The sequence below is a fragment of the Trachurus japonicus genome, chromosome 18, assembly GCF_045865225.1.
Source record: "Trachurus japonicus isolate A0001 chromosome 18, Traja_1.0".
NCBI classification, from domain to species: domain Eukaryota; kingdom Metazoa; phylum Chordata; class Actinopteri; order Carangiformes; family Carangidae; genus Trachurus; species Trachurus japonicus.
The window spans coordinates 1,533,110-1,554,281 of NC_140924.1; the positions used below are offsets into that span (position 1 = coordinate 1,533,110).

General features: G+C 43.4%; 1 protein-coding gene across 1 annotated transcript in view; it reads right to left on the reverse strand.

Moving 5' to 3' along the window:
* The window catches only part of camta2 (calmodulin binding transcription activator 2), a 53,674-nt gene extending 35,193 nt beyond the window's left edge, over window positions 1–18,481 (reverse strand). Inside the window, 9 exon segments of the mRNA XM_085760175.1 lie at window positions 1,607–1,829; window positions 1,931–2,059; window positions 6,375–6,522; window positions 7,666–7,737; window positions 9,207–9,342; window positions 11,681–11,748; window positions 12,341–12,444; window positions 17,244–17,344; window positions 18,422–18,481. Coding sequence (XP_085616301.1) covers window positions 1,607–1,829; window positions 1,931–2,059; window positions 6,375–6,522; window positions 7,666–7,737; window positions 9,207–9,342; window positions 11,681–11,748; window positions 12,341–12,444; window positions 17,244–17,277 — 914 coding nt within the window. The 5' untranslated portion in view covers window positions 17,278–17,344; window positions 18,422–18,481.
* Window positions 18,482–21,172: the final 2,691 nt, after the last annotated feature.

Genomic DNA, 21,172 nt, shown 5'->3' on the forward strand with positions numbered 1-21,172 from the left:
AAGTCCCCAATAAACGCAAGTCCCAATAAACGCAATTCCCAATAAACGCAGGTCCCCAATAAACGTAGGTCCCTAGAAACGTAGGTCCAATAAACGCAAGTCTCAATAAACGCAGGTCCCCAATAAACGCAAGTCCCAATAAACGTAGGTCCCAATAAACGCAAGTCCCCAATAAACGCAAGTCCCCAATAAACGCAAGTCCCAATAAACGCAATTCCCAATAAACGCAAGTCCCCAATAAACGTAGGTCCCTAGAAACGTAGGTCCAATAAACGCAGGTCCCAATAAACCCAAGTCCCAATAAACGCAAGTCCCCAATAAACGCAGGTCCCAATAAACGCAGGTCCCAATAAACGCAAGTCCCCAATAAACGCAAGTCCCAATAAACGTAGGTCCCAATAAACGCAAGTCCCCAATAAACGCAGGTCCCAATAAACGCAAGTCCCAACAAACGCAAGTCCCCAATAAACGCAGGTCCCAATAAACGCAAGTCCCCAATAAACGCAGGTCCCAATAAACGCAAGTCCCCAATAAACGCAAGTCCCAATAAACGCAGGTCCCCAATAAACGCAAGTCCCAATAAACGCAGGTCCCCAATAAACGCAAGTCCCCAATAAACGCAAGTCCCAATAAACGCAGGTCCCCAATAAACGCAAGTCCCAATAAACGCAAGTCCCAACAAACGCAAGTCCCCAATAAACGCAGGTCCCAATAAACGCAAGTCCCCAATAAAAGCAGGTCCCCAATAAACGCAGGTCCCCAATAAACCCAAGTCCCAATAAACGCAGGTCCCAATAAACGCAAGTCCAAATAAACGCAGGTGCCCTATAAATGCAGGTCCCAATAAACGCAAGTCCCAATAAACGCAGGTCCCAATAAACGCAAGTCCCAATAAACGCAGGTCCCAATAAACGCAGGTCCCAGTTCTCGTAATTTATGACATTATTCTTGTAAATTTACGACTGTTTTTTCGTAAGAAATGTACGATTTTATTCTCGTAATTTTACGACATTATTCTCGTAAATTTACGACTTTATTCTTGTAATGTCATGACTTTTCTCGTAGGAAATGTACGACTTTATTCTCGTAAATTTACAACATTATTCTCGTAAATTTACGACTTTATTCTCGTAATGTTATGACTTTTCTCGTAGGAAATGTACGACTTAATTCTCGTAAATTTACGACATTATTCTCAAAAATGTACGACTTTATTCTAGTAAATTTAAGACATTGTTTTCGTAAATTTCCGACTTAATTCTCGTAATGTTATGACTTTTTTCTCATAGGAAATGTACGACTTTATTCTCGTAAATGTACGACTTTATTCTCATAAATTTTACGACTTTATTCTCGTAATTTTACGACTTTATTCTCGTAAATTTAAGACATTGTTTTGACTTTATTCTTGAAGTCTGTGTTTTTGTGTGACCCTAACACTCCGTCGTAGTATCATAAATATGTCTGACATTAATAATAAACCAAACGGTTGAGAATCAGTTGAATATTCAGTGAGTTATGGTGATGTTAATGGTTGATAGACCTCTGCCTCTATATATACAAACATATATAAAAAGAAAGAGGTGATTATTGAAGGGAGACTCACGTGGAGGACGGGCAGGGAGAGGAGGCGGGGCTGCAGCGGGCCTGGAGGTGAGGCAGCTCCCCTCCTCCTCCTCCTCCCCCTCCTCCTGCCCCTGCTCTCCCCCCCTCCCCCCCCTCGGAGGGGGCGGGGCAGGGCCGGCAGGAGGACGATGGGGGCAGCTTGGGGGAGATGATGCGATGCTTGGTGCTGTTGCAGCGGTGAGGAATGTTCACTCCTGTAGAGACTACACACACACACAGAGGAGAGGTCAGTGGTGATGACGTCATCAGAGAGGTGATGATGTCACAGCGAGGAGGGGGGATGGGGGGGGGGTTGTGTTGTTACCCTGGGCGGTGTTACACAGACAGGTGTGTGTGCGCGGCTGAGGTTTGGTTCTCTGGCGGTCCAGGATGTGTTGGACCAGATCCTCGATGCTGAAGTCACCAGATCCCAGAGAGCACTTCATGCTGTGGACTAGACACACACACAGGTTAACACACACACACACACACACACACATTATAACACACACATAGTTCAACATTTTCTCAAACTGGCCCATTGCCATAATCCCTATAGTCATAGCAGTAGGTTCGTCGTTACCTTTAATTGTCGGTGCAAGCTGTTTTTAGAACGGCGGAGCAGAGCCGTGAGCTGCTCAGAGCTACGCTACGGAGGCTCATTATGGGATTTCTTGGTTTCCCTCATCAAACTCATCAAATACACAATCCAACAACTCCACAACGCTCTGGTGGACAAGTTGTGAGCTGCACATTCACCACGCTATGAGATAATAACACAACGTTACCACACAGAGTTGTTTTAAGCCAGGGACACACCGAGCCGACCGTCGGGCGTCTGGCCTCGTCGGACAGCGTCGGGAGCTCGTCTGTTTGGTGTGTTCCTCTCCATCGGGGAGCGTCGGGTCTTGTCGGATCTCGTCGGGGCCGATTGAACATGCTCAGTCGGGACTCGTCGGCCGTCGGGAGAGTAGACTCGTCGGGTACTCTGATTGGCTGTGTGCTAGCTATGGTGATTCTGATTGGCGGTGCCCTAAGCGAATCAGCGCGGTGTGTGGGAGGGACGGAAGTGACCACAGTAAACAAACTGTCCTAGCCTGTCCTACAGTAAAAATGGTATATAAAATAAAAACAGGAGTAAAGCAATATATTAAGCGGCAATATATATTTAAACATCAAAGATGTTCAATCAAACCCACATAGTTTGAAACAACGTTCAAAACACACACAGCTCACAACTAAGCATATAAAGCCCGCTAGCTTAATGCTAACGTATAATGTAAAACACCATAGACGGGCTAACAGAAATTAGCATCGGCTATCGCCGATTCGCGGCAACCGAGCCACAGCAGTAAGCTGCTAAAAACTGTTTTAATTTCGGCTTTAGCGCTGTTAAAACGTGGCTGGTTAAATTGTTTTGGGGAGATTAATGTTGGTCTCATTGATGAAATTAACTGTGGCAGTGGCATTAGTTTGTTTGAATGAACAGTGAGCAGAGCTGCTTCTGGTCTGTATGGGTCTGTATTTCTATGGGGGAGTCCTCGCCACTCAGTCGCTCTGGTCGGCAGTCGGGGCGGTCACAGTGTGTTTCACTTTTTCCTTTCTCCCGACGAGAGGCGACAGACTCGTCGGCCAAAGCCGTCGGCGTCGGGACGCGTCGGGAAGCGTCGTGGCGGTGTGTCAGGGGCTTTAGAGGTAAATACAGAGACTGTTGTTGATGAAAAACTGTCCCTGAAGGCAACGCGCATCAGCGGTTTTGCATGAATTTCCCTCTAAAACAACTCTGTGTGGTAACGTTGTGTTATTATCTCATAGCGTGGTGAATGTGCAGCTCACAACTTGTCCACCAGAGCGTTGTGGAGTTGTTGGATTGTGTATTTGATGAGTTTGATGAGGGAAACCAAGAAATCCCATAATGAGCCTCCGTAGCGTAGCTCTGAGCAGCTCACGGCTCTGCTCCACCGTTCTAAAAACAGCTTGCACCGACAATTAAAGGTAACGAACCTACTACTATGACTATAGGGATTATGGTAAATGGGCCAATTTGACAAAATGTTGAACTATCCCTTTAACCTATCAGTAGCCTTCAAACCAGGTGTTTAGGGCGACTTTACCCGTAAACAGTAAAGTTAATCTCTTTTTTTTCAGTCTTGCAGATTCGCTAAATGACGCAATTTTAAATCGATGAAAGTCGTGTTTTGATCAACATTATGTTTCAAACTAGAAAAAGCATTTCCAAGAATGGAAATGGTGTGACTGCTGATAGCAACTGAACGCTGTTGCAGAATTAGCAAATAGTGCAAGCAGTGATCACCATACAAATGTTTGACCAAGGTCGGAATCGAACCCACAACCTCATGGTCATTAGACCTCCACTCTGCCTCTAGGCCACAGTGCACACACAGTTGCAGAGACTGTTGTCTGTTAATGATCTTCACACTGTCAACATCAAGAAAGCTTGAGAGTCAAGCTTGAATGACTTAGAATGAAAATTTCTGTGAATTTCAGGCTGAGAGCAGCAGTTTCAACATGAAGCAAGTTATCAGAAGTCAACAGAGGACAACTGGGAAAATAATTCACTATAATTGTTGTTGAGGCAAGATTTGAACCAGCAACCTTCAGGTCTCCAGACCAGCAAGCTAACCACTAGGCTACAGAGACAGTATGTGAGGGGTAAAGAAAACCATTATAAAGCTGAAAAAAATCAGAAAAAGTTAAATATTTTAAAAAGTATAAATAGTTAAAAAGAGAAAAGTAATGCCGATAAAGTTCAAAAAAAGCTGCACGTTTTGATATATGAATTGTTGAAATAGCACAAAGTATGAAGGACTAGAAGAAGACCGTAAAAAGGCGGAAGAAAATGGCCAAACAGAAGAACAATAGTGTGACTGCTTCAGCAGTCACACTAATTAATTAATTATTTCACTCGTAAACCGTGTAATAAGCGGGATAATGTAGAGTTGGTTCGGTTGTTATGCAGAAATAACCCTCTTCAGGTTGTATGGAACCATACTTCCTGTCGGCTGCATCAGGTCCATGTTTTTAGATTGTTGTGGACTATCTCTCAGTTATTTCTTCTGTTAGTTATTAGTTTTGTAGCCTATAAGTTAGTTGAGTTAGTTGATATTCAAATCAATAATCTGTATAAACACCACAACCAGGGACATATTCATCTGGAAGTCAGCTCATACCAGAGATGTTCACAAGTCTTTTTTTGCAAGTCCAAGTCAAGTCTCAAGTCTTTGGTCACGAGTCCGAGTCAAGTCTGAAGTCTTTGAGGGGTGAGACTTCATCAAGTCTCAAGTCTTTGGTCACAAGTCCAAGTCAAGTCTCAAGTCTCTAAAAAATAAAAGTCTCCTGTCTCTTCTGGTTGTAATGACCCTTCTATCATCTGCTGCTATCCGCTCTACTAAGGATACTGCACAGCTATATCTAAGAGATTCAAAGCATTTACTGTAGGTTATTATCACTCCTTTATCTATACAGTATTGATTAGTTGTTTATTATATGATCACTTTAAACAGGATATTGCAATGCAATATGAAGAAAACACACAATGAAAGCTTTCCTTTAAAGGAAACTGTATTCTGAGTCAAGAAAGAATCAAGGCTGCTCTGCCCCTCTGCACTGGCCTTTTCTCTCTTTTTTTGCTTTGTTGAATTCAGAAAACCCAGATGAACAACATGGAAAATGATTTAGGCTGTTAATTATAGGTCATAAGATCTGGATGGTACCTATAGCTCACATCTTTATGTGCAGCAAAACCTTTCTGGAACCGCATGTTTCTGAGAGAAGAACTGATTGTTATTATTATTTTAATTAGCTCCGTCAACTCATGGGGGCGTGTCGACACGTCCAGACTTCCATACGGGCCTTCAGTCATATTTTGCAGCAAAAACATAAATAAACAGGAGGATTTAGCCTACAGTAGCCTGATATGTGCCAGTTATGCAGCAGCTAGTCCCCATGAAGGAAGGTCTGACAACAAACGGACGTTGTATCTCACATGTAGTAGGCTACGGACGGTGCCGCTATTTAAAAATAAAAAAAAAAAAAAGCCGGCTCAGAGTCACCTGGCTGTCACTCACCCGCAGCAGCTGACTGCGCTGTCAGAGGAGCTCTGCTGCTCCTCTCTCTTTAGACACTGGTGTCTGGCTGCACTCTGTAGGAGTTCAGTATGAAGATCTAACCTCCATCTGAATAACGTTACCGGCCATGTGGCGCTGCTCCGCTAGTGGTGTGTTAACGGCAAAAAAAAGAAAAAAAAAAAAGAAAGAAAAAGATCGTCGCTCGTCCTGTCAGGAGGGAGGCACGAGCCAAAAAAAATAATGATTGTTCACGAGTCTCAAAACACGAGTCCAAGTCAAGTCTGAAGTCTCTGTGGGTGCGACTTAAGTGCGACTCGAGTTCGAGTCGCAAACTCGAGTCCCCATCTCTGGCTCATACCACGGCTCATTGAAAGGTCGACACCAGCTGGAAGAGATAACTCAGCCCGCTCAAACATTTAACATAATAGGCTGTGTCTTTATAAAACTACTTAACAACATCACCTCCCAGAAAAATTACCATTTAGTAACTAAACGACAGCAACATGTCTTGTCCAAAAGATCATAAAATAAAAATAAATGTTATGTAACAATGAGGTAAATAATCCATAAAATGGGCCTAAACTAAGACAATAACATGGATGGATCAACGCTGCTCAGTCCGCTGTCTCAGGTTAACTGAGGTTAACACACTCTAACACACACACACTCTCTGTGTCTTACACATGGGCTTCAGCTGACTCAGCAGGTCGTCTCGGCTCCACCTCACGCTGTCATGGCGATCGGCCACCGCACACAGCAGCGGACTGCATTTCCCAGAATCCTCCAGGGACGGCACGTTCAGGTAGTGGACCAGCACAATGTCCGGGTTCTGGAGCGCGCACACACACACACACACACACACACACACACACACACACACACAATTGATTTATTAGAACGTTATTCAGTAGATCAGAGATATGAATGTGTGTGTGTGTTTGTGTTTTTGTTAACGATTATCGATTAGATTTTTGATTATTGCCGATCATTGATTTTCCATTTTCCAGTAACGATAAACAAGATGAGAACATGTGAAGGTGTAAACTGAGGTTCAACGTGTTCCTTCCACAACGACACAAACCAACATTGTGCGTCACAACGTTCTGGGCAGTAAATAATAATAATAATAATGTTGATAAAGTTTATTTTCTTTTATCTGTTTATTCAGCTGTTATCTGCTGCTCCACTACTTCTATTTACATTTCCCTTCTTAACCCTAACCCAGTGGGCGCGGTAAACCGGCAGTGGAATCGCTGCGAAGCGCCGAGCAACGGAAATCCTGAGTGAGCCGGAGCCCTCCTGTCTTGTTCACATCACTGCATTTACCAATCGCTGTGTTTTATTTTGAAAATTAACTGGATTCTCTCGCTGCTGTTTCTTTGTGCGACTTCCTGCCCGGCTGGGCGGGATCGCTCACGCTTCTGCCCCTCAGCTCTGTGTGTGTGTGTGTGTTCACCTGCTGTTTAGATACTGACAAAAACACACACACAAGTTGTAAAGTTGGCTCATCTGACAGCTGTCATTTGGGAGGTGAAGGTTTTCCCTTAATTGTCCTGAGGTTGATGGAATCACTAGGAACTGTATGTTACAGTATGAGCAGCAGGGACGGTCAGGTTGAATATTGTAACTTAAAAAATGTAAAATAAATAAAAAGAAAAAAGAAAAATACAGTAATTACACTGTTCAGGTGCTTGAAAATACAACGAAAAGAATACTGTTATTAACCACTGAACTAACCCAAGTGTGTTGCAGATGTTACACAACAGATGTGGTGTGAACGCCCTCTAGTGGACACATGACGTAATAACAAGAATAAGATGGTACAGGTGGATGAAATGAGATAAAACACATTAAAAATTAGAAAAATAATTCAAATATTTACATAAGAAGCTTTAATGAATGTGAATCTGACTGTGTGTGTGTGTGTGTGTGTGTGTGTGTGTGTGTGTGTGTGTGTGTGTGTGTGTGTTACCTGCAGCAGCCAGTAGCAGCGTCTGTGGAATGTTGGCACGATGGAGGAATGGACGTAGCAGCCGTACAGGCACTGGAAACACGACACCGACACCAGCAGGTTAGGGGTTAATTAACGCCACTATGACATCATCACACACACAGACACTAGTTGTGTTTCCATCCACCTTTTTTTATTCGCATTTTCAAAAAATTGCGAATAAATACTTGAATGGAAACGCCAGAAATTAGAGGAAAAAAAAGGCAGTAAATGTGCATAAAAGTTTTTACGCTTTGGGGGGGGGTTTGTCAGCGTATCGATTAAAGGAAAAATGCAACTTTTTGTTAAGGAAACAGATGATGTGAACTGAGGCAGAGTTTGTGGTTGAAGCTGCTGGACTTCACCCAGCGACGCCCCGGTGTCCCAGCTCTCCTCTCTGCTGCATCGCAACACAAACGCTCTCTGTAACCCGTAATGTTTTGTTTTATGACGGTTAAAGGCCCATGCTGTGCACTTTTCTCTGGGTTTATTTCCCTAACAAGATGTATCATTGGTTTGATGCATGAGGCAGTATATACGTCTATCTATATCTATATCATCTATATACGTGGCCTAGAGAAAAAGATAACCAAAATCACATTTTTCATGCCATGGGGCCTTTAAGACTACACAAACACACACGCCGTAACATCGTATATGTTATGTAACGTTTTCCACCGCTCCAGTTATTGATGTTTCACCGACTTCGTTGTCAACAGATGCACATGGAGGAGAGGAGGTAACTAGAACAGACTGTCACAGTTCCCGACTGTCTTTCTGTGGAAATATCTCATGTTACAACATGAAAACATGTCAAGTGCGGCCTATATGTACAGTATTTTCTTTTAAAATGTCGCTGGTGCGGCTTATACAGGTGCGTATAGTCCGGAAAGTAGCCTACGGTAAATTGTCCATGATGTTGAGTGTCTACTGTTGTCATGGATACATTCACGCTCTCTTATGACGTAATCTCACGGCGCACTCCACCTCCTCTCCCAATCCACAAGTTTCCGAACGTCATCTATGGTCAAAACTGGCTTCCGGTTTTGCCGGTTTGGTGGAATTTTACGTTTACGTTTCCATGGTTTTCAGGCGTTGTCATAGTTGCGGTAAACGCATGGATCTATTAACGCTGGCTTTTAACACAGATGTCAATTTGTGTGATATCCACTGTTAAAAGCTGCTGTGATGATCCATGCGTTTTACACATTTTCATTGGGGGGAAAAAAAAAAAAATCAATGCATTTACCGCGGCTACCGAAACCATGGAAACGTAAACATAACATTCCAAAACCGGCAAAACAGGCTACGTTTTTGACGTTCGGAAAAAGGTGGATAATCTCAAAACACTAACGAATGGAAACGGTCATAAATTTGCATTTGCTTTTTGCGCATTTTCACGAAATCTGCTTTTAAATTTGATCCATTTGGATGGAAACCCAGCTACTGAGACACACAGTGACATCATCGACCCCCCCCCAACCCCCTGACCCCCCTCACCCCTCCCTGACTGACTGACTGACCTCCATGCCCTGGACCTTGAGCTTCATGTGGTCCTCTCTGGTCGTCTTCCCATCCTTCCTCTTCTTCCAGCAGTATCCGTCCTTCCTGTACTTCACCTTCTTCCTGTTGTACAGGATGATGCTGCCGTTCTTCGGCCTCAAACACACACACACACACAATTATTATTACCATTGATTTATTTAGTCATTTTTAATACATACAGCTGCATCTCAATCAATTAGATCGTCATAGAAACGTTTATTTATGTCAGTAACTCAATTCAAAAAGTGAAACTAACACATTATATAGATGAATGAAACATTACATGTCTTTATTTATATAATTTCTTCTAGTTGTAATAATTATAGCTTCACATTTAATTAATTTAATCCCAAGAAATTGAATATTACGAAAGACCAGTTTATTTATGTCAGTAACTCAATTCAAAAAGTTAAACCAACATTATATAGATGAATGAAACATCTCATGTCTTTATTTATATCATTTCTTCTGTTTGTAATAATTATAGCTTCACATTTAATGAATTTAATCTCAAGAAATTGAATATTATGAAAGACCAGTTTATTTATGTCAGTAACTCAATTCAAAAAGAGAAACTAACACATTATATCGATCCATTATTACACAGAATGAAACATTAAATGTCTTTGTTTATATAATATCTTCTAGTTGTAATGATAATAGCTTCACATTTAATGAATTTAATCTCAAAAAATGGAATATTACGAAAGAGCAGTTTATTTATATCAGTCATTCAAAAAGTGAAACTAAAATTATATAGATGAATGAAACATTACGTGTCTTTATTTATTGACTGTCTTCTATTTGTAATAATTATAGCTTCACATTTAATGAATTTAATCTCAAAAAATTGAATAATATGAAAGAACAATTTAAAAATGCATTTTTAATACGGAAATATTGGAATTCTGTAAAGTCTGTCTGTCTATATTGACTCAGTACTTGGTGCTGCCAAAACAGAGAATATGATTGGTTTCAGACCTGCAAACTCCAGAGAGTAAAAAAGGTGACAAGGTCCGAAAAACCAAACCAACCCCCCCCCCCCCCGGGAGAAAATTTTTGTGATTTTAATATGCAAGTTATGCTTTTCGGAGCGTTCCCAGTTAAACAGAGAGCAAATCTCTCATTAAAAAGACAGCTTTGAGAGAATAAGTACACCTCAGTCAGGTGGGGTCAGCTGCAGAAGATGTTCACATTATTTGACTAAAAATTATGCATCAGTTTGGATGACCACATGACCTGTGGCTTTCAGCTTTCTATGATTATATTTAGCCTACTGTTTACAGCTGAGAATATCAGGTATTGTCCCCCCTCCATTAAATACAGTGCTGTGAAAAAGTATTTGCCCCCTTCCTGATTTCTTACTTTTTTGCAGATTTGTCACACAATGTTTTTATTTATTTGTATAATATTTTGATGGGGCAGCCATCTTGGGAAGGTTTTCACCACTGTTCCAAGCTTTCTCCATTAGTGGATAAAGGCTCTCACCATGGATCACTGGAGCCTGGATGTGAAGAGTGAAATTGAACCAGCTTTCCAAAAAAAATAAAAAGGTTTATCAAAGTTAGTTCATGATTTAACAAGAGGGGGCAATTACTTTTTCACATAGGATCAGGTAGGTTTGCATAGCTTTTCCCCTTAATAAATGAAATCATAATTTAAAAAGTGCATTTTATATTTACCGTACTTCGGTCATCTTTGTCTAGGCTATTAAAAGTTGTTTGATGACTAATAACAAGTTTGAGTAAGAAATCAGGAAGGGGAAAATACTTTTTCACAGCATTGTATGTAGCCTGGGGGTTGAAAATCACAGCACATAAAATGAGTGTGTATCACGTCTTTCCACATACGTTCTTCCTTCGCCTTTCAAACGGAGCAGAACCGGTCTGACAGAACACCAGCGGTAGAAGCAGGTATGGAGCTGTGTGCCGCGAACGTGCATGAAAAAACAAGCACGCCGAATGTGCGGCGCGGCGCGCCGCGTGCATAACTCGCGCCCACATTGAAAGTATGTGAGCAAAAGACGCTACAGCTGAATGGCCCCGATGCACACACACACGCTTATCCAAGGCGCCTGTCATCATAGTTTTCTGCGTTCCACCGATACATCAGATAACTTCCCGCGTGTCGTTTCAAAATAAAAGCTGTCCGAGTTGTTGTTGATGTTTATCAAGACTCTATCACCCCCCCCCCCCCCTTTGAAAAACTCCCGGTTCTGCACGATTCACGTAAACGACCCAGTTGACCAGAAAAACGGCGATTATAGCCGAAAGGCGACTAGTTTGCAGGTATGTGGTTTATATGATAATTGGAAAATTACAAATAAAGTGTTTAAATACTTGGTGCAGTTTGAGTTGAAGTAGATGAACTGGACTTTTCCATGATATTGTAGTTTACTGAGATGCAGCTGCATGTTTCTGAGTGTATAAGTATGTATTATGTATATAAATACCTGGTCTTCAGGCTGCAGGAGAGCCACTCATCATGTCTGTCAAACGATATCAGGTAGGAGGCGATCTCCTGCACACACACACACACACACACACACACACACACACACACACACACACACACACACAGAGGGTCAGCCTTTCAAAATAAAACTTGGGGTTTTAAACGCCACAATTAATTGATCGTAAAGATTCCTAAATACGGTCACTTTCCAAAACAGAAGCGCATCAGCAGATGTCAAAGTACCAAAGTAACAGGAATCTAAATGCTAGAGTGTCATTTGTAATTACATTTTTTTTAAAAGATTAAAATGAACTTAAACATTTGGTATCGATGACAATTAATGACGTGAATATTCAAACTCCTTCCCTGGAGGATTAATGATTGGTCATATTTTAAAAGATACTTGAAATATTTTGTGTAAATAATTATATTTTGACAACTGATAGTGTTGTGAAATTAACTAATGTACAACAATAATTGTACCAAGAAAATCTATAATCGTGACATCCCTATCTGAGAGGTTTTTATAACGCAGCCAAGTGTTTCGCTCATTTCTGGGTGTTGATGTAAAGACAAGCAGTGACATCACAGCGGTGACATCATCACAGCGGTGACATCATCACAGCGGTGACATCACAGCAGCTCGCTGGGCTCGTACCTCGTTAGTGTTCCAGCGTAGACGCTCGTTGGGAAGGCCGGCGGAGCGCGGCAGACACTCCAGCAGCTTGTTGGGCAGGAACACCTTCCTCTGGCCTTTGTTCTCTGGGGACCAACACACACACACACACACACACAGACACAGACACAGACACAGACACAGACACAGACACACACAGACACACACAGACACACACAGACACACACACACACACACACACACACACACACACACACACACACACAGACACAGACACAGACACAGACACAGACACACACAGACACACACAGACACACACAGACACACACACACACACACACACACACACACACACACACACACACACACACACACACACACACACACACACACACACACACACCACACACACACACACACACACACACACAGAGAGAGAGTTAATAACAACCTACAGTAGAGCAATAAAACCCTGTGGTGACCTTTGACCTTCAGCCTGATTGCAACCGGCCGTTGTAGCCGTATCTATCGCCGACACTTGACAGCGCTTTTTGCCGATCAAAACGAGCTGTTAAGTTGTGTTTTATTGTGTTAGTGTTGTTGTTGTTGTGTTGTTATGAGTGTTTTTAAAGACATTTACGCCGGTGTCGGCTCCGTCGCTGCTCAAATCAACCGCTGCCGTTTGAAAAGTCGACGGCGGCCGTTAAGTGTGGAAAGTGTCCATCGACCCACACTCAGTGTTCTGGCCGTTTGAGTACGCACTACATTATCACACACTGCTCAGTGTGAACGCACTTCTGTACTCAAAATATTAAGTGTAAGTGCAGAAGTGCGCACTTTGGGACACACCACTGGTCTTTCTCTAGAGTCCTTCTGTGTTTCCTCCTCATCTGGGCTCTAAACTCACTGGTTGTGTTGTTGTTGTGTAACTGATGACTTCTCTCCTCAGATTAAAACCTCAGACACAGACGATCTATGAGGAACTTCACAGAGGAATGGAGCTGGAAACGTAAACATACAGCTCCACCAGAAGAGCAGAACCAGCTCAGGGTTATGATGATGTTAGGAAACGTGTGGATATTGTAAGAAAACAAAGAGATGCCATGTAAAACCAGTAGAGCTGCCCCCAGATAGTCGACCAAGGAATCATTAGCCGACCAAAATGTCATTGGTCGATTTGTTGCAGGAAAAAACGATCATAACGTCTGACAGGCACTGACACTGCATATCCCCAAAACCAGGCAGGTTTCCAGGATGCCCAGTTGCCTGCTCATTTTAATGGAACAACTGTTGATGAGAACCGGTGTCCCAAAGGAAAAAAGGAAAAGAAAAAACAATTGATCACGGACTTCATGATTGATTACCATGGCAACGAACGAAGCTTCGAAGCTTCGATTTTTTGGGATCAGCCCTAGCAGTAGTTGAAATCAGACCTCTGTGACTCTACAAACTCATGATATCAGTTATTGATCAGGGGCCGTATTCACAAAGCCTTTTATCTTACCGCTAGCAGTGCTCCTAACTCGCACTAAAAGTTTTTACGTAGGAGTTTTTTCTTAAAAGCTATTCACAAAGCCGCTGAGACCGACTCTCACTAAGGATAAATCACTAGGAGCAGAGTAAGAGTCACGCCCTGGTGACGCCCCGTTGCTATGGATTACGTCAATTCTCGTGCACGAATTCGAGGCGCTCAACTCAACACGGTGATTGGTTGTTGAGTGCCGGCGGCGCCCCCCCTCCCCTCCCTCCTCCTCCCTCCCCTCCCTCCTCCTCCTCCTCCTCCTCCTCGCCGCCGGCCGCTCCACTTTTTTTTTTTTTTCTGCATCGGGTCGGATCCCCGCGGGTATCCGACGGGTACCCCGCAAAAACGGTGTTCAACGGGTGGATCAGCTGTCTTGTGAAAATTCACGGGTCGGGCACGGGCGGAACTCACATGAACGCGGGTGGGTACGCGGGTGTAGCCTATGTGTCGGCCTACAGAGGAAAACTCACGCGCAGCTGCATGAACCAGCGTAGCAAATCTTTTTTTTTTTTTATCACTCACGGCAACAACAGAGCATAGCAACCATCTTGATGTAAATAAACGATCTTTGGCCGCTCGTGTGACCGCTCACAGCTTTCCCTGGAGTTTAGCCTGTCATGGCTTGACTGCTCAGCTTCTGGGTAAGCTACAAACACACCGATGGGATCAATGTAAAGGCTGAAGTGTCCTGCTTTCATTAAAAAAAGAATTACATCGCTATCATTCTCCGTTCCGGAAATAGCCGCGAAAGAGTACGCCCCCCCCCCCCTCTCTCTCTCTCTTTTCTTTTCTTTTTTCTTTCTTCTAAAGAGTACGGCTGTACCTCCGTTATCGCCGGTGATGACGGCGATCTAACGGGCAGCGGGTCTTAATATTGACGGGCGGGTCGGATCCGGGTTGTATTCAGAAATAATCACGGGTGACGGGTCGGGACACGGGCTTAAAAACCAACGGGTCGGGCGGGTGCGGGTTTCCAAAATTGGACCCGTGCAGGACTTTGCCGTCAGGTGCGACGGGGCTTTTTAGACAGCTTCGAGTCCAAACCACTCTCTCTGCTGCCAAGTTGGGCTCTGAACTTTCTGTCCATTCGTGTTTCTCTCTGCCATCTGCATCTTTCTGCTACAGTTTTTGTCGCGTCTCACTTTCTGCAGTGTGACGCTGTGCAAATGCAACGAGGGTCAGTGCGTCCACTCGCAAAGCAGCCGCTGTATATGCATATGGTGATCATAATAATGATGAGAAAAGAAAATGCATTACCCACATTTGTGGCCTATAGCAGGATTTGAACCCACACTGACAATAAGTTTAGTTTACTGGGGGAGCTGCCCTATCACATGAGCTATTACTACTAACTGATATGTGTCTAACGCACCCACCAACTTTTTAAAATTATTTTTGGCTCACATCAGCATGACTGCATCGCAGCAGTCGCAGTTACCTCGGTCCGACCGTTGTGACGCCGATATTGGACAGTCAGTCACCGTCACTACTCCCGTTTTATAGCGAAAATGTTGGTGATGACAAAAAAATAAAAAATAAACACCGAAAAAAAGGCACGTTGGGCATCAAAGGGCAAAGGGGCAGGTGCTCCAGCTCCCCCCTCTGCAGCAATTCGCAGTCCTCCATACATTTTCCTGGCTGCAGCCATTTGCGATTCTTTGTGAATAGGTCTTACTGAGTTAGGAGTCCTCACCAGGACTTTTAAAGGGATAGTTCACCCTAGAATGATATTTCGCTCATTATCTACTCACCCTCATGTGGACTAAGGGCTGGAAGAAGTTTCAGAGTCCTCCGTCCCTTCTCTGAGTTACAGGGGGTCTCGGCGTAGCAGTGCATGTCCATATAACGGTTGTAAAGGGACACCAGAGCTCTTCATAAAAAAACACACACAAAAAAACATCCAAATACCTCCATGATGCTCGTATGTAATGTCCGTCTTGTGCTGAAGCCCCAAATTGTGTAATTGTCCCGAAAAAAATTAAATAAGTCTATATTTTAAGCTTGTTTGTAGCGGAAGCTTCTCGAAGCTCCTCTTCCTGGTCCGTCCAAATCTCGCGTGATTTGCGCCGGCGTCAGTGCGGTTACTGCGAATCACGCGAGATTTGGACGGACCAGGAGCATGGAGGTATTTGGATGTTTTTTTGTGTGTGTTTTTTTACGAAGAGCTCTGGTGTCCCTTTGCAACCGTTATATGGACATGCACTGCTACGCCAAGACCCCCTGTAACTCAGAGAAGGGACGGTGGACTCTGAAACTTCTCCCAGCCCTTAGTCCACATGAGGGGGAGGAGATAATGAGCGAAATATCATTCTAGGGTGAACTATCCCTTTAAGCTCTCCCAGACTTAGGAGCTACTTTTAGGCCTAAAATACTTTGTGAATTACTCTTATTTTAAAAAACTAGGAGACCTAAATTTAAGACTGACACGCCCACTTTTTTTAGGAGTTGCTCCTAAATTCGGCCCTTAGGAGCTACTTTTAACCTTAAGATTCTTTGTGAATACGGCCCCAGATCAACAATTATATGAATCCTCTGTAGCCTGTGGTTGACAGGTGGGTCTGACCTGGGCCACCGTGGACAGATGTGTCCAGCTGTGTCCAGCTGTGGTCACTGTCACAGGAGTTATTACACTGGTTGTTTTCCTCACTAGTTCTGGGTTTCATGTCACACTCATTCATCTGCAGATGGACACGAGAGCAGAGAGGGAGCGTGACACAGAGAAACAGCAGCTTTCATGTTTTCCTGAACCGAACTAATTAGAAACCAAGAGAAACAAACATCTGTAAACATCTGTGTCCAAGAGGCGTTAGGATCAGTCGGTGACACAACATCTCTGATCATCTGACAACAGGTTTCACTCCACACACACACTTCACTGACTTTATTTTGAAAGGACAGACCAGATGTTTGTGTTGGATAGAAACTCTGACTCACCTTCCTGTGGTATTATTATTATTATTATTATTATGGGATTATAAAGTGACCTAATAAACCTCCTGTTCACCAGTTTATCTCCTCTGCAGCTTCAGGTTGTTTCAGGTGTAAAAGCAGAACTCAGATCTATCAGATTATCAGATGATCAGATTATTCCTGGTTAAATAAAAAATAAAAAAATAAAATCTGAGTCACTTCTCTGACTCTCTAGTTTTCTGTGGATCATAAATTCTTAGTGGCGTCTGAAACAGTCTGAGCTCATAATGTAATAAATCATCCCTTTCCAGGACATTTGACTGGTTTTTCTCAGTTTCCAGGACTGGTTTTCCAGGTTTTCCATGTTGTTTTCCAGGACGTGTGACGTCACCCACCCACCAAACCAACCCAACCAACACCTGGCCGTTACCGCAGCAACAGTCGCTGTCTGACAAGACAAGACTGGATGGGATGGGATGGGATGGGACTGACCTGTCTCCGTGGAAACCATCTCCTTGTTGCTCATGGCGACGAGTCCATGCAGGACGAAGTCTCTCTCTCTCACACGATGGACGACCGCCGGCGCTGCCCCGCTGCACACACACACACACACACACACACACACACACACTGTGATCAGTCAGGAACAACAACAACAAGGTGTGTAACAGGAGATGCCAGCATCACACACACACACACTCCTCCAGCAGGCAGCTCCCTGTTGCCTGGCAACGGCTGCATTTGCACCCACTTTAAATAAAGACAGCGTGTGTGTGTGTGTGTGTGTGTGTGTGTAGTTATATAACACTGTGGGTTTTTTACATGCAGCCACACACTGTTAATCACACCTGACTCACTGTCAACACACACACACTGAACTAATCATCAATATGATCGATCAACTCATCAATACCTGTCTATCCACCGCCTTGTTCCGATCCACAGTAACGACAGCTGCTCACAACTTATAAATAAATATATAATAATAATAAAAATATTGATAATAAAAAGGCTGAAAACATGTATCGATTATCTAGATATTAGCTGATTGGCTGTCATCATCAGCACCAATCGATCGGTGTGATCAGCGCAGGTTGAGCTCAGCCTGATGAGTCTCCGGAGGCCCCAGCTCAGACCGCGGGCTGGCCTGGCCGCCGTGGCCGCCTCACGGAGCTCCTCCGCCGGCCGCAGCCGCTCAGCCGCTCCGGGAGGCTAATGCTAATGATGCTAATGCTAAAACCAACGGTCCCGACGCTGCTTCTGCTTCTGCTTCAGCTCCCTGTAACATCAGTTAAAAACACATCCGGCGACACGACAGCAGCGTTTAACCCGGGATAATCTCACATCACATGCTGAACCGAGCCGTGCCGAGCCGGGACAGCGACTTATTTAGACCCGTTAACGGATCAATAAATAAATATTATGATCAACTGTTTGGTTTGTTTAGCTTAGCTGCTCCGTTCAGTTCAGTTAGCCGCGGCTAGGCTAACGTTAGCTCCGTGGAGAGCCTCTCTACCTCCGGGTTGAAGACAGCCAGACCCAGGCCGGCCAGAGGGGACCGAACCCCGGACACACGCTGCTCGGTGACCCGGTCCAACCGGCGGAGGAACCGGACCGAACCGGAGCAGCAGAGCCGCGTTCATAAACAAGTCAGTTAAAAACCCCTTTACCTTCCGCCTTCAGCACAGCCGCCATCTTCTCTGGCTCTGACGTCACCGCGTAGTGACGGCGAGGAGGGAGGGGGCGGGGCCTGCTGTCACTCAATGTTTACACTTTACAGGTGAACAGGTAGAACTATAAACCAACAGATATCACCATGAAACTTCACAAGTTTATCACTCACATTAATACATTTCATCATTTCCTCTCTTTGTCCATTTCTTCTGCTCATTCAGCTTCAGCTCTGGCTTTCAGCATTCACGCATTTTCTTATGGAAATGCTCTTTCTAGTAATTCTCACATCTTCCGGCATTTTTTGCAGTCCGACTACTCCTGTATACTTTAACAATTAAAACATCAAATTGTGCAGCTTCTTCTGGACATTCATTTTTTTTATATACTCTTTATACTTTTTTTCAAATATTAAAAGGGACAACGAGGAGTTTCTCCATCGGCAGAACGAAAAATTCTGCGACAATAAAAAAGTCTCACGTTAATGTGGATGAATCTACGTTACCACTTGTTAATGGGCCCATTTTAGATAAATCTATGGTTTTGTCTCTATGGTTATTTTGTTATTATTAGTGGTGGTGGAAATGCTGGGCGAGCCGACCAGCGTTTCTTTACTTTCGGTTTCGTGGCGAGTCATGAGAATAACGCCGCCGAATCTCCGTTTATGGTGGGAACTACGACGGTATGTGATCGTCTTCCAACCTCTGACTTTAATTCTTGATGAATGAAAACATGAGTCTGTCTTGCGCCGGTCAAAGAATTTCACGGTGCGGAGGCTCATAAATGTAGTGTGGAAACACTTCGCTTTTCCAAAACTCCTCGTTGTCCCTTTAAATGGACAACGTTGTATCCACAGCTTCTGACACTGACCCTCATTCCTACATTTCCTCTCTTTGTCCATTTCTTCTGCTAATTCAGCATGGCTTCAGCTATGGTTTTCAGCATTCACACGCATTTTCCTTATGGAAATGCTCTTTCTAGGAATTCTCACATCTTCCGGCATTTTTTGCAGTCCGACTAGTCCTGTATACTTTCTGCTACTTCAACAATTAAAACATCAAATTGTGCAGCTTCTTCTGGACATTCATTTTTTTTATATACTCTTTATACTTTTTTTCAAATATTAAAAGGGACAACGAGGAGTTTCTCCATCGGCAGAACGAAAAATTCTGCGACAATAAAAAAGTCTCACGTTAATGTGGATGAATCTCCGTTACCACTTGTTAATGGTCCATTTTAGATAAATCTATGGTTTTGTCTCTATGGTTATTTTGTTATTATTAGTGGTGGTGGAAATGCTGGGCGAGCCGACCAGCGTTTCTTTACTTTCGGTTTCGTGGCGAGTCATGAGAATAACGCCGCCGAATCTCCGTTTATGGTGGGAACTACGACGGTATGTGATCGTCTTCCAACCTCTGACTTTAATTCTTGATGAATGAAAACATGAGTCTGTCTTGACCCGGTCAAAGAATTTCACGGTGCGGAGGCTCATAAATGTAGTGTGGAAACACTTCGCTTTAACAAAACTCCTGGTTGTCCCTTTAAATGGACAACGTTGTATCCACAGCTTCTGACACTGACCCTCATTCCTACATCTCCTCTCTTTGTCCATTTCTCCTGCTAATTCAGCATGGCTTCAGCTATGGTTTTCAGCATTCACACGCATTTTCCTTATGGAAATGCTCTTTCTAGGAATTCTCACATCTTCCGGCATTTTTTGCAGTCCGACTAGTCCTGTATACTTTCTGCTACTTCAACAATTAAAACATCAAATTGTGCAGCTTCTTCTGGACATTCATTTTTTTATATACTCTTTATACTTTTTTTCAAATATTAAAAGGGACAACGAGGAGTTTCTCCATCGGCAGAACGAAAAATTCCGAGACAATAAAAAAGTCTCATATTAATGTGGATGAATCTACGTTATGAGTCTGTCTTGCGCCGATCAAAGAATTTCACGGTGCGCGGAGGCTCATAAATGTAGTGAGAAAACACTTCACTTTAACAAAACTTCGCTTTCCAAACTACTTTTGGAAAGCGAAGTGTTTACTACATTTACCATGAGCCTCCGCGCACCGTGAAATTCTTGGACCGGCGCAAGACGGATATATTGAGAATGGTTACACCATATTAAGATATATTTTAATGCATCAACATATTATAAACAACAAACAAATTGCAATAATTTTGTTTTTTTTAATAAATTATAGCCTTAGCATTATTTTTGTCCAAACCCTAAGTAACTAGCATTTTGGTGGTCTTCACACAGGGTGCCTCCGGTTTGAAGGCTGTCCTTCCCAAATCTATGATTGGACATTTGAGATGTCATGTGATTTTGATAATGCAATATCACAGCTTGTGTGAGACCACATTTACATTAACTTTCTTTTGCTATAGGAAGACCTACACTCATTTAAAGCTTAAGTGTCCCACATTAGGCGAATTCACCCTATTAATTTTGTTTTTCTTTATTGTTTAACAACTGATCAAAACATTTGATTAAAAAGAGTTAGTACTGCGGCTGTGTGTTGAGTGTACGACCAGCAGGAGGCGTCAGTGAGCGACACAGAGACCAGAGACCGTTTAGAGAAAATATCTGTGGTTTATTTTGTATAAAAGTGGAGCGTGTCGTCCAGCGGGGGGCGCTGCGCTGTGCCGCGCTGCGCTGGCCGAGGCTCTGGGTGGCGCCGTTGGTGGCGTTGGCTGCTCCTCCCTCGTTACCATGACGACTCAGACAGGAAGAAACTGAG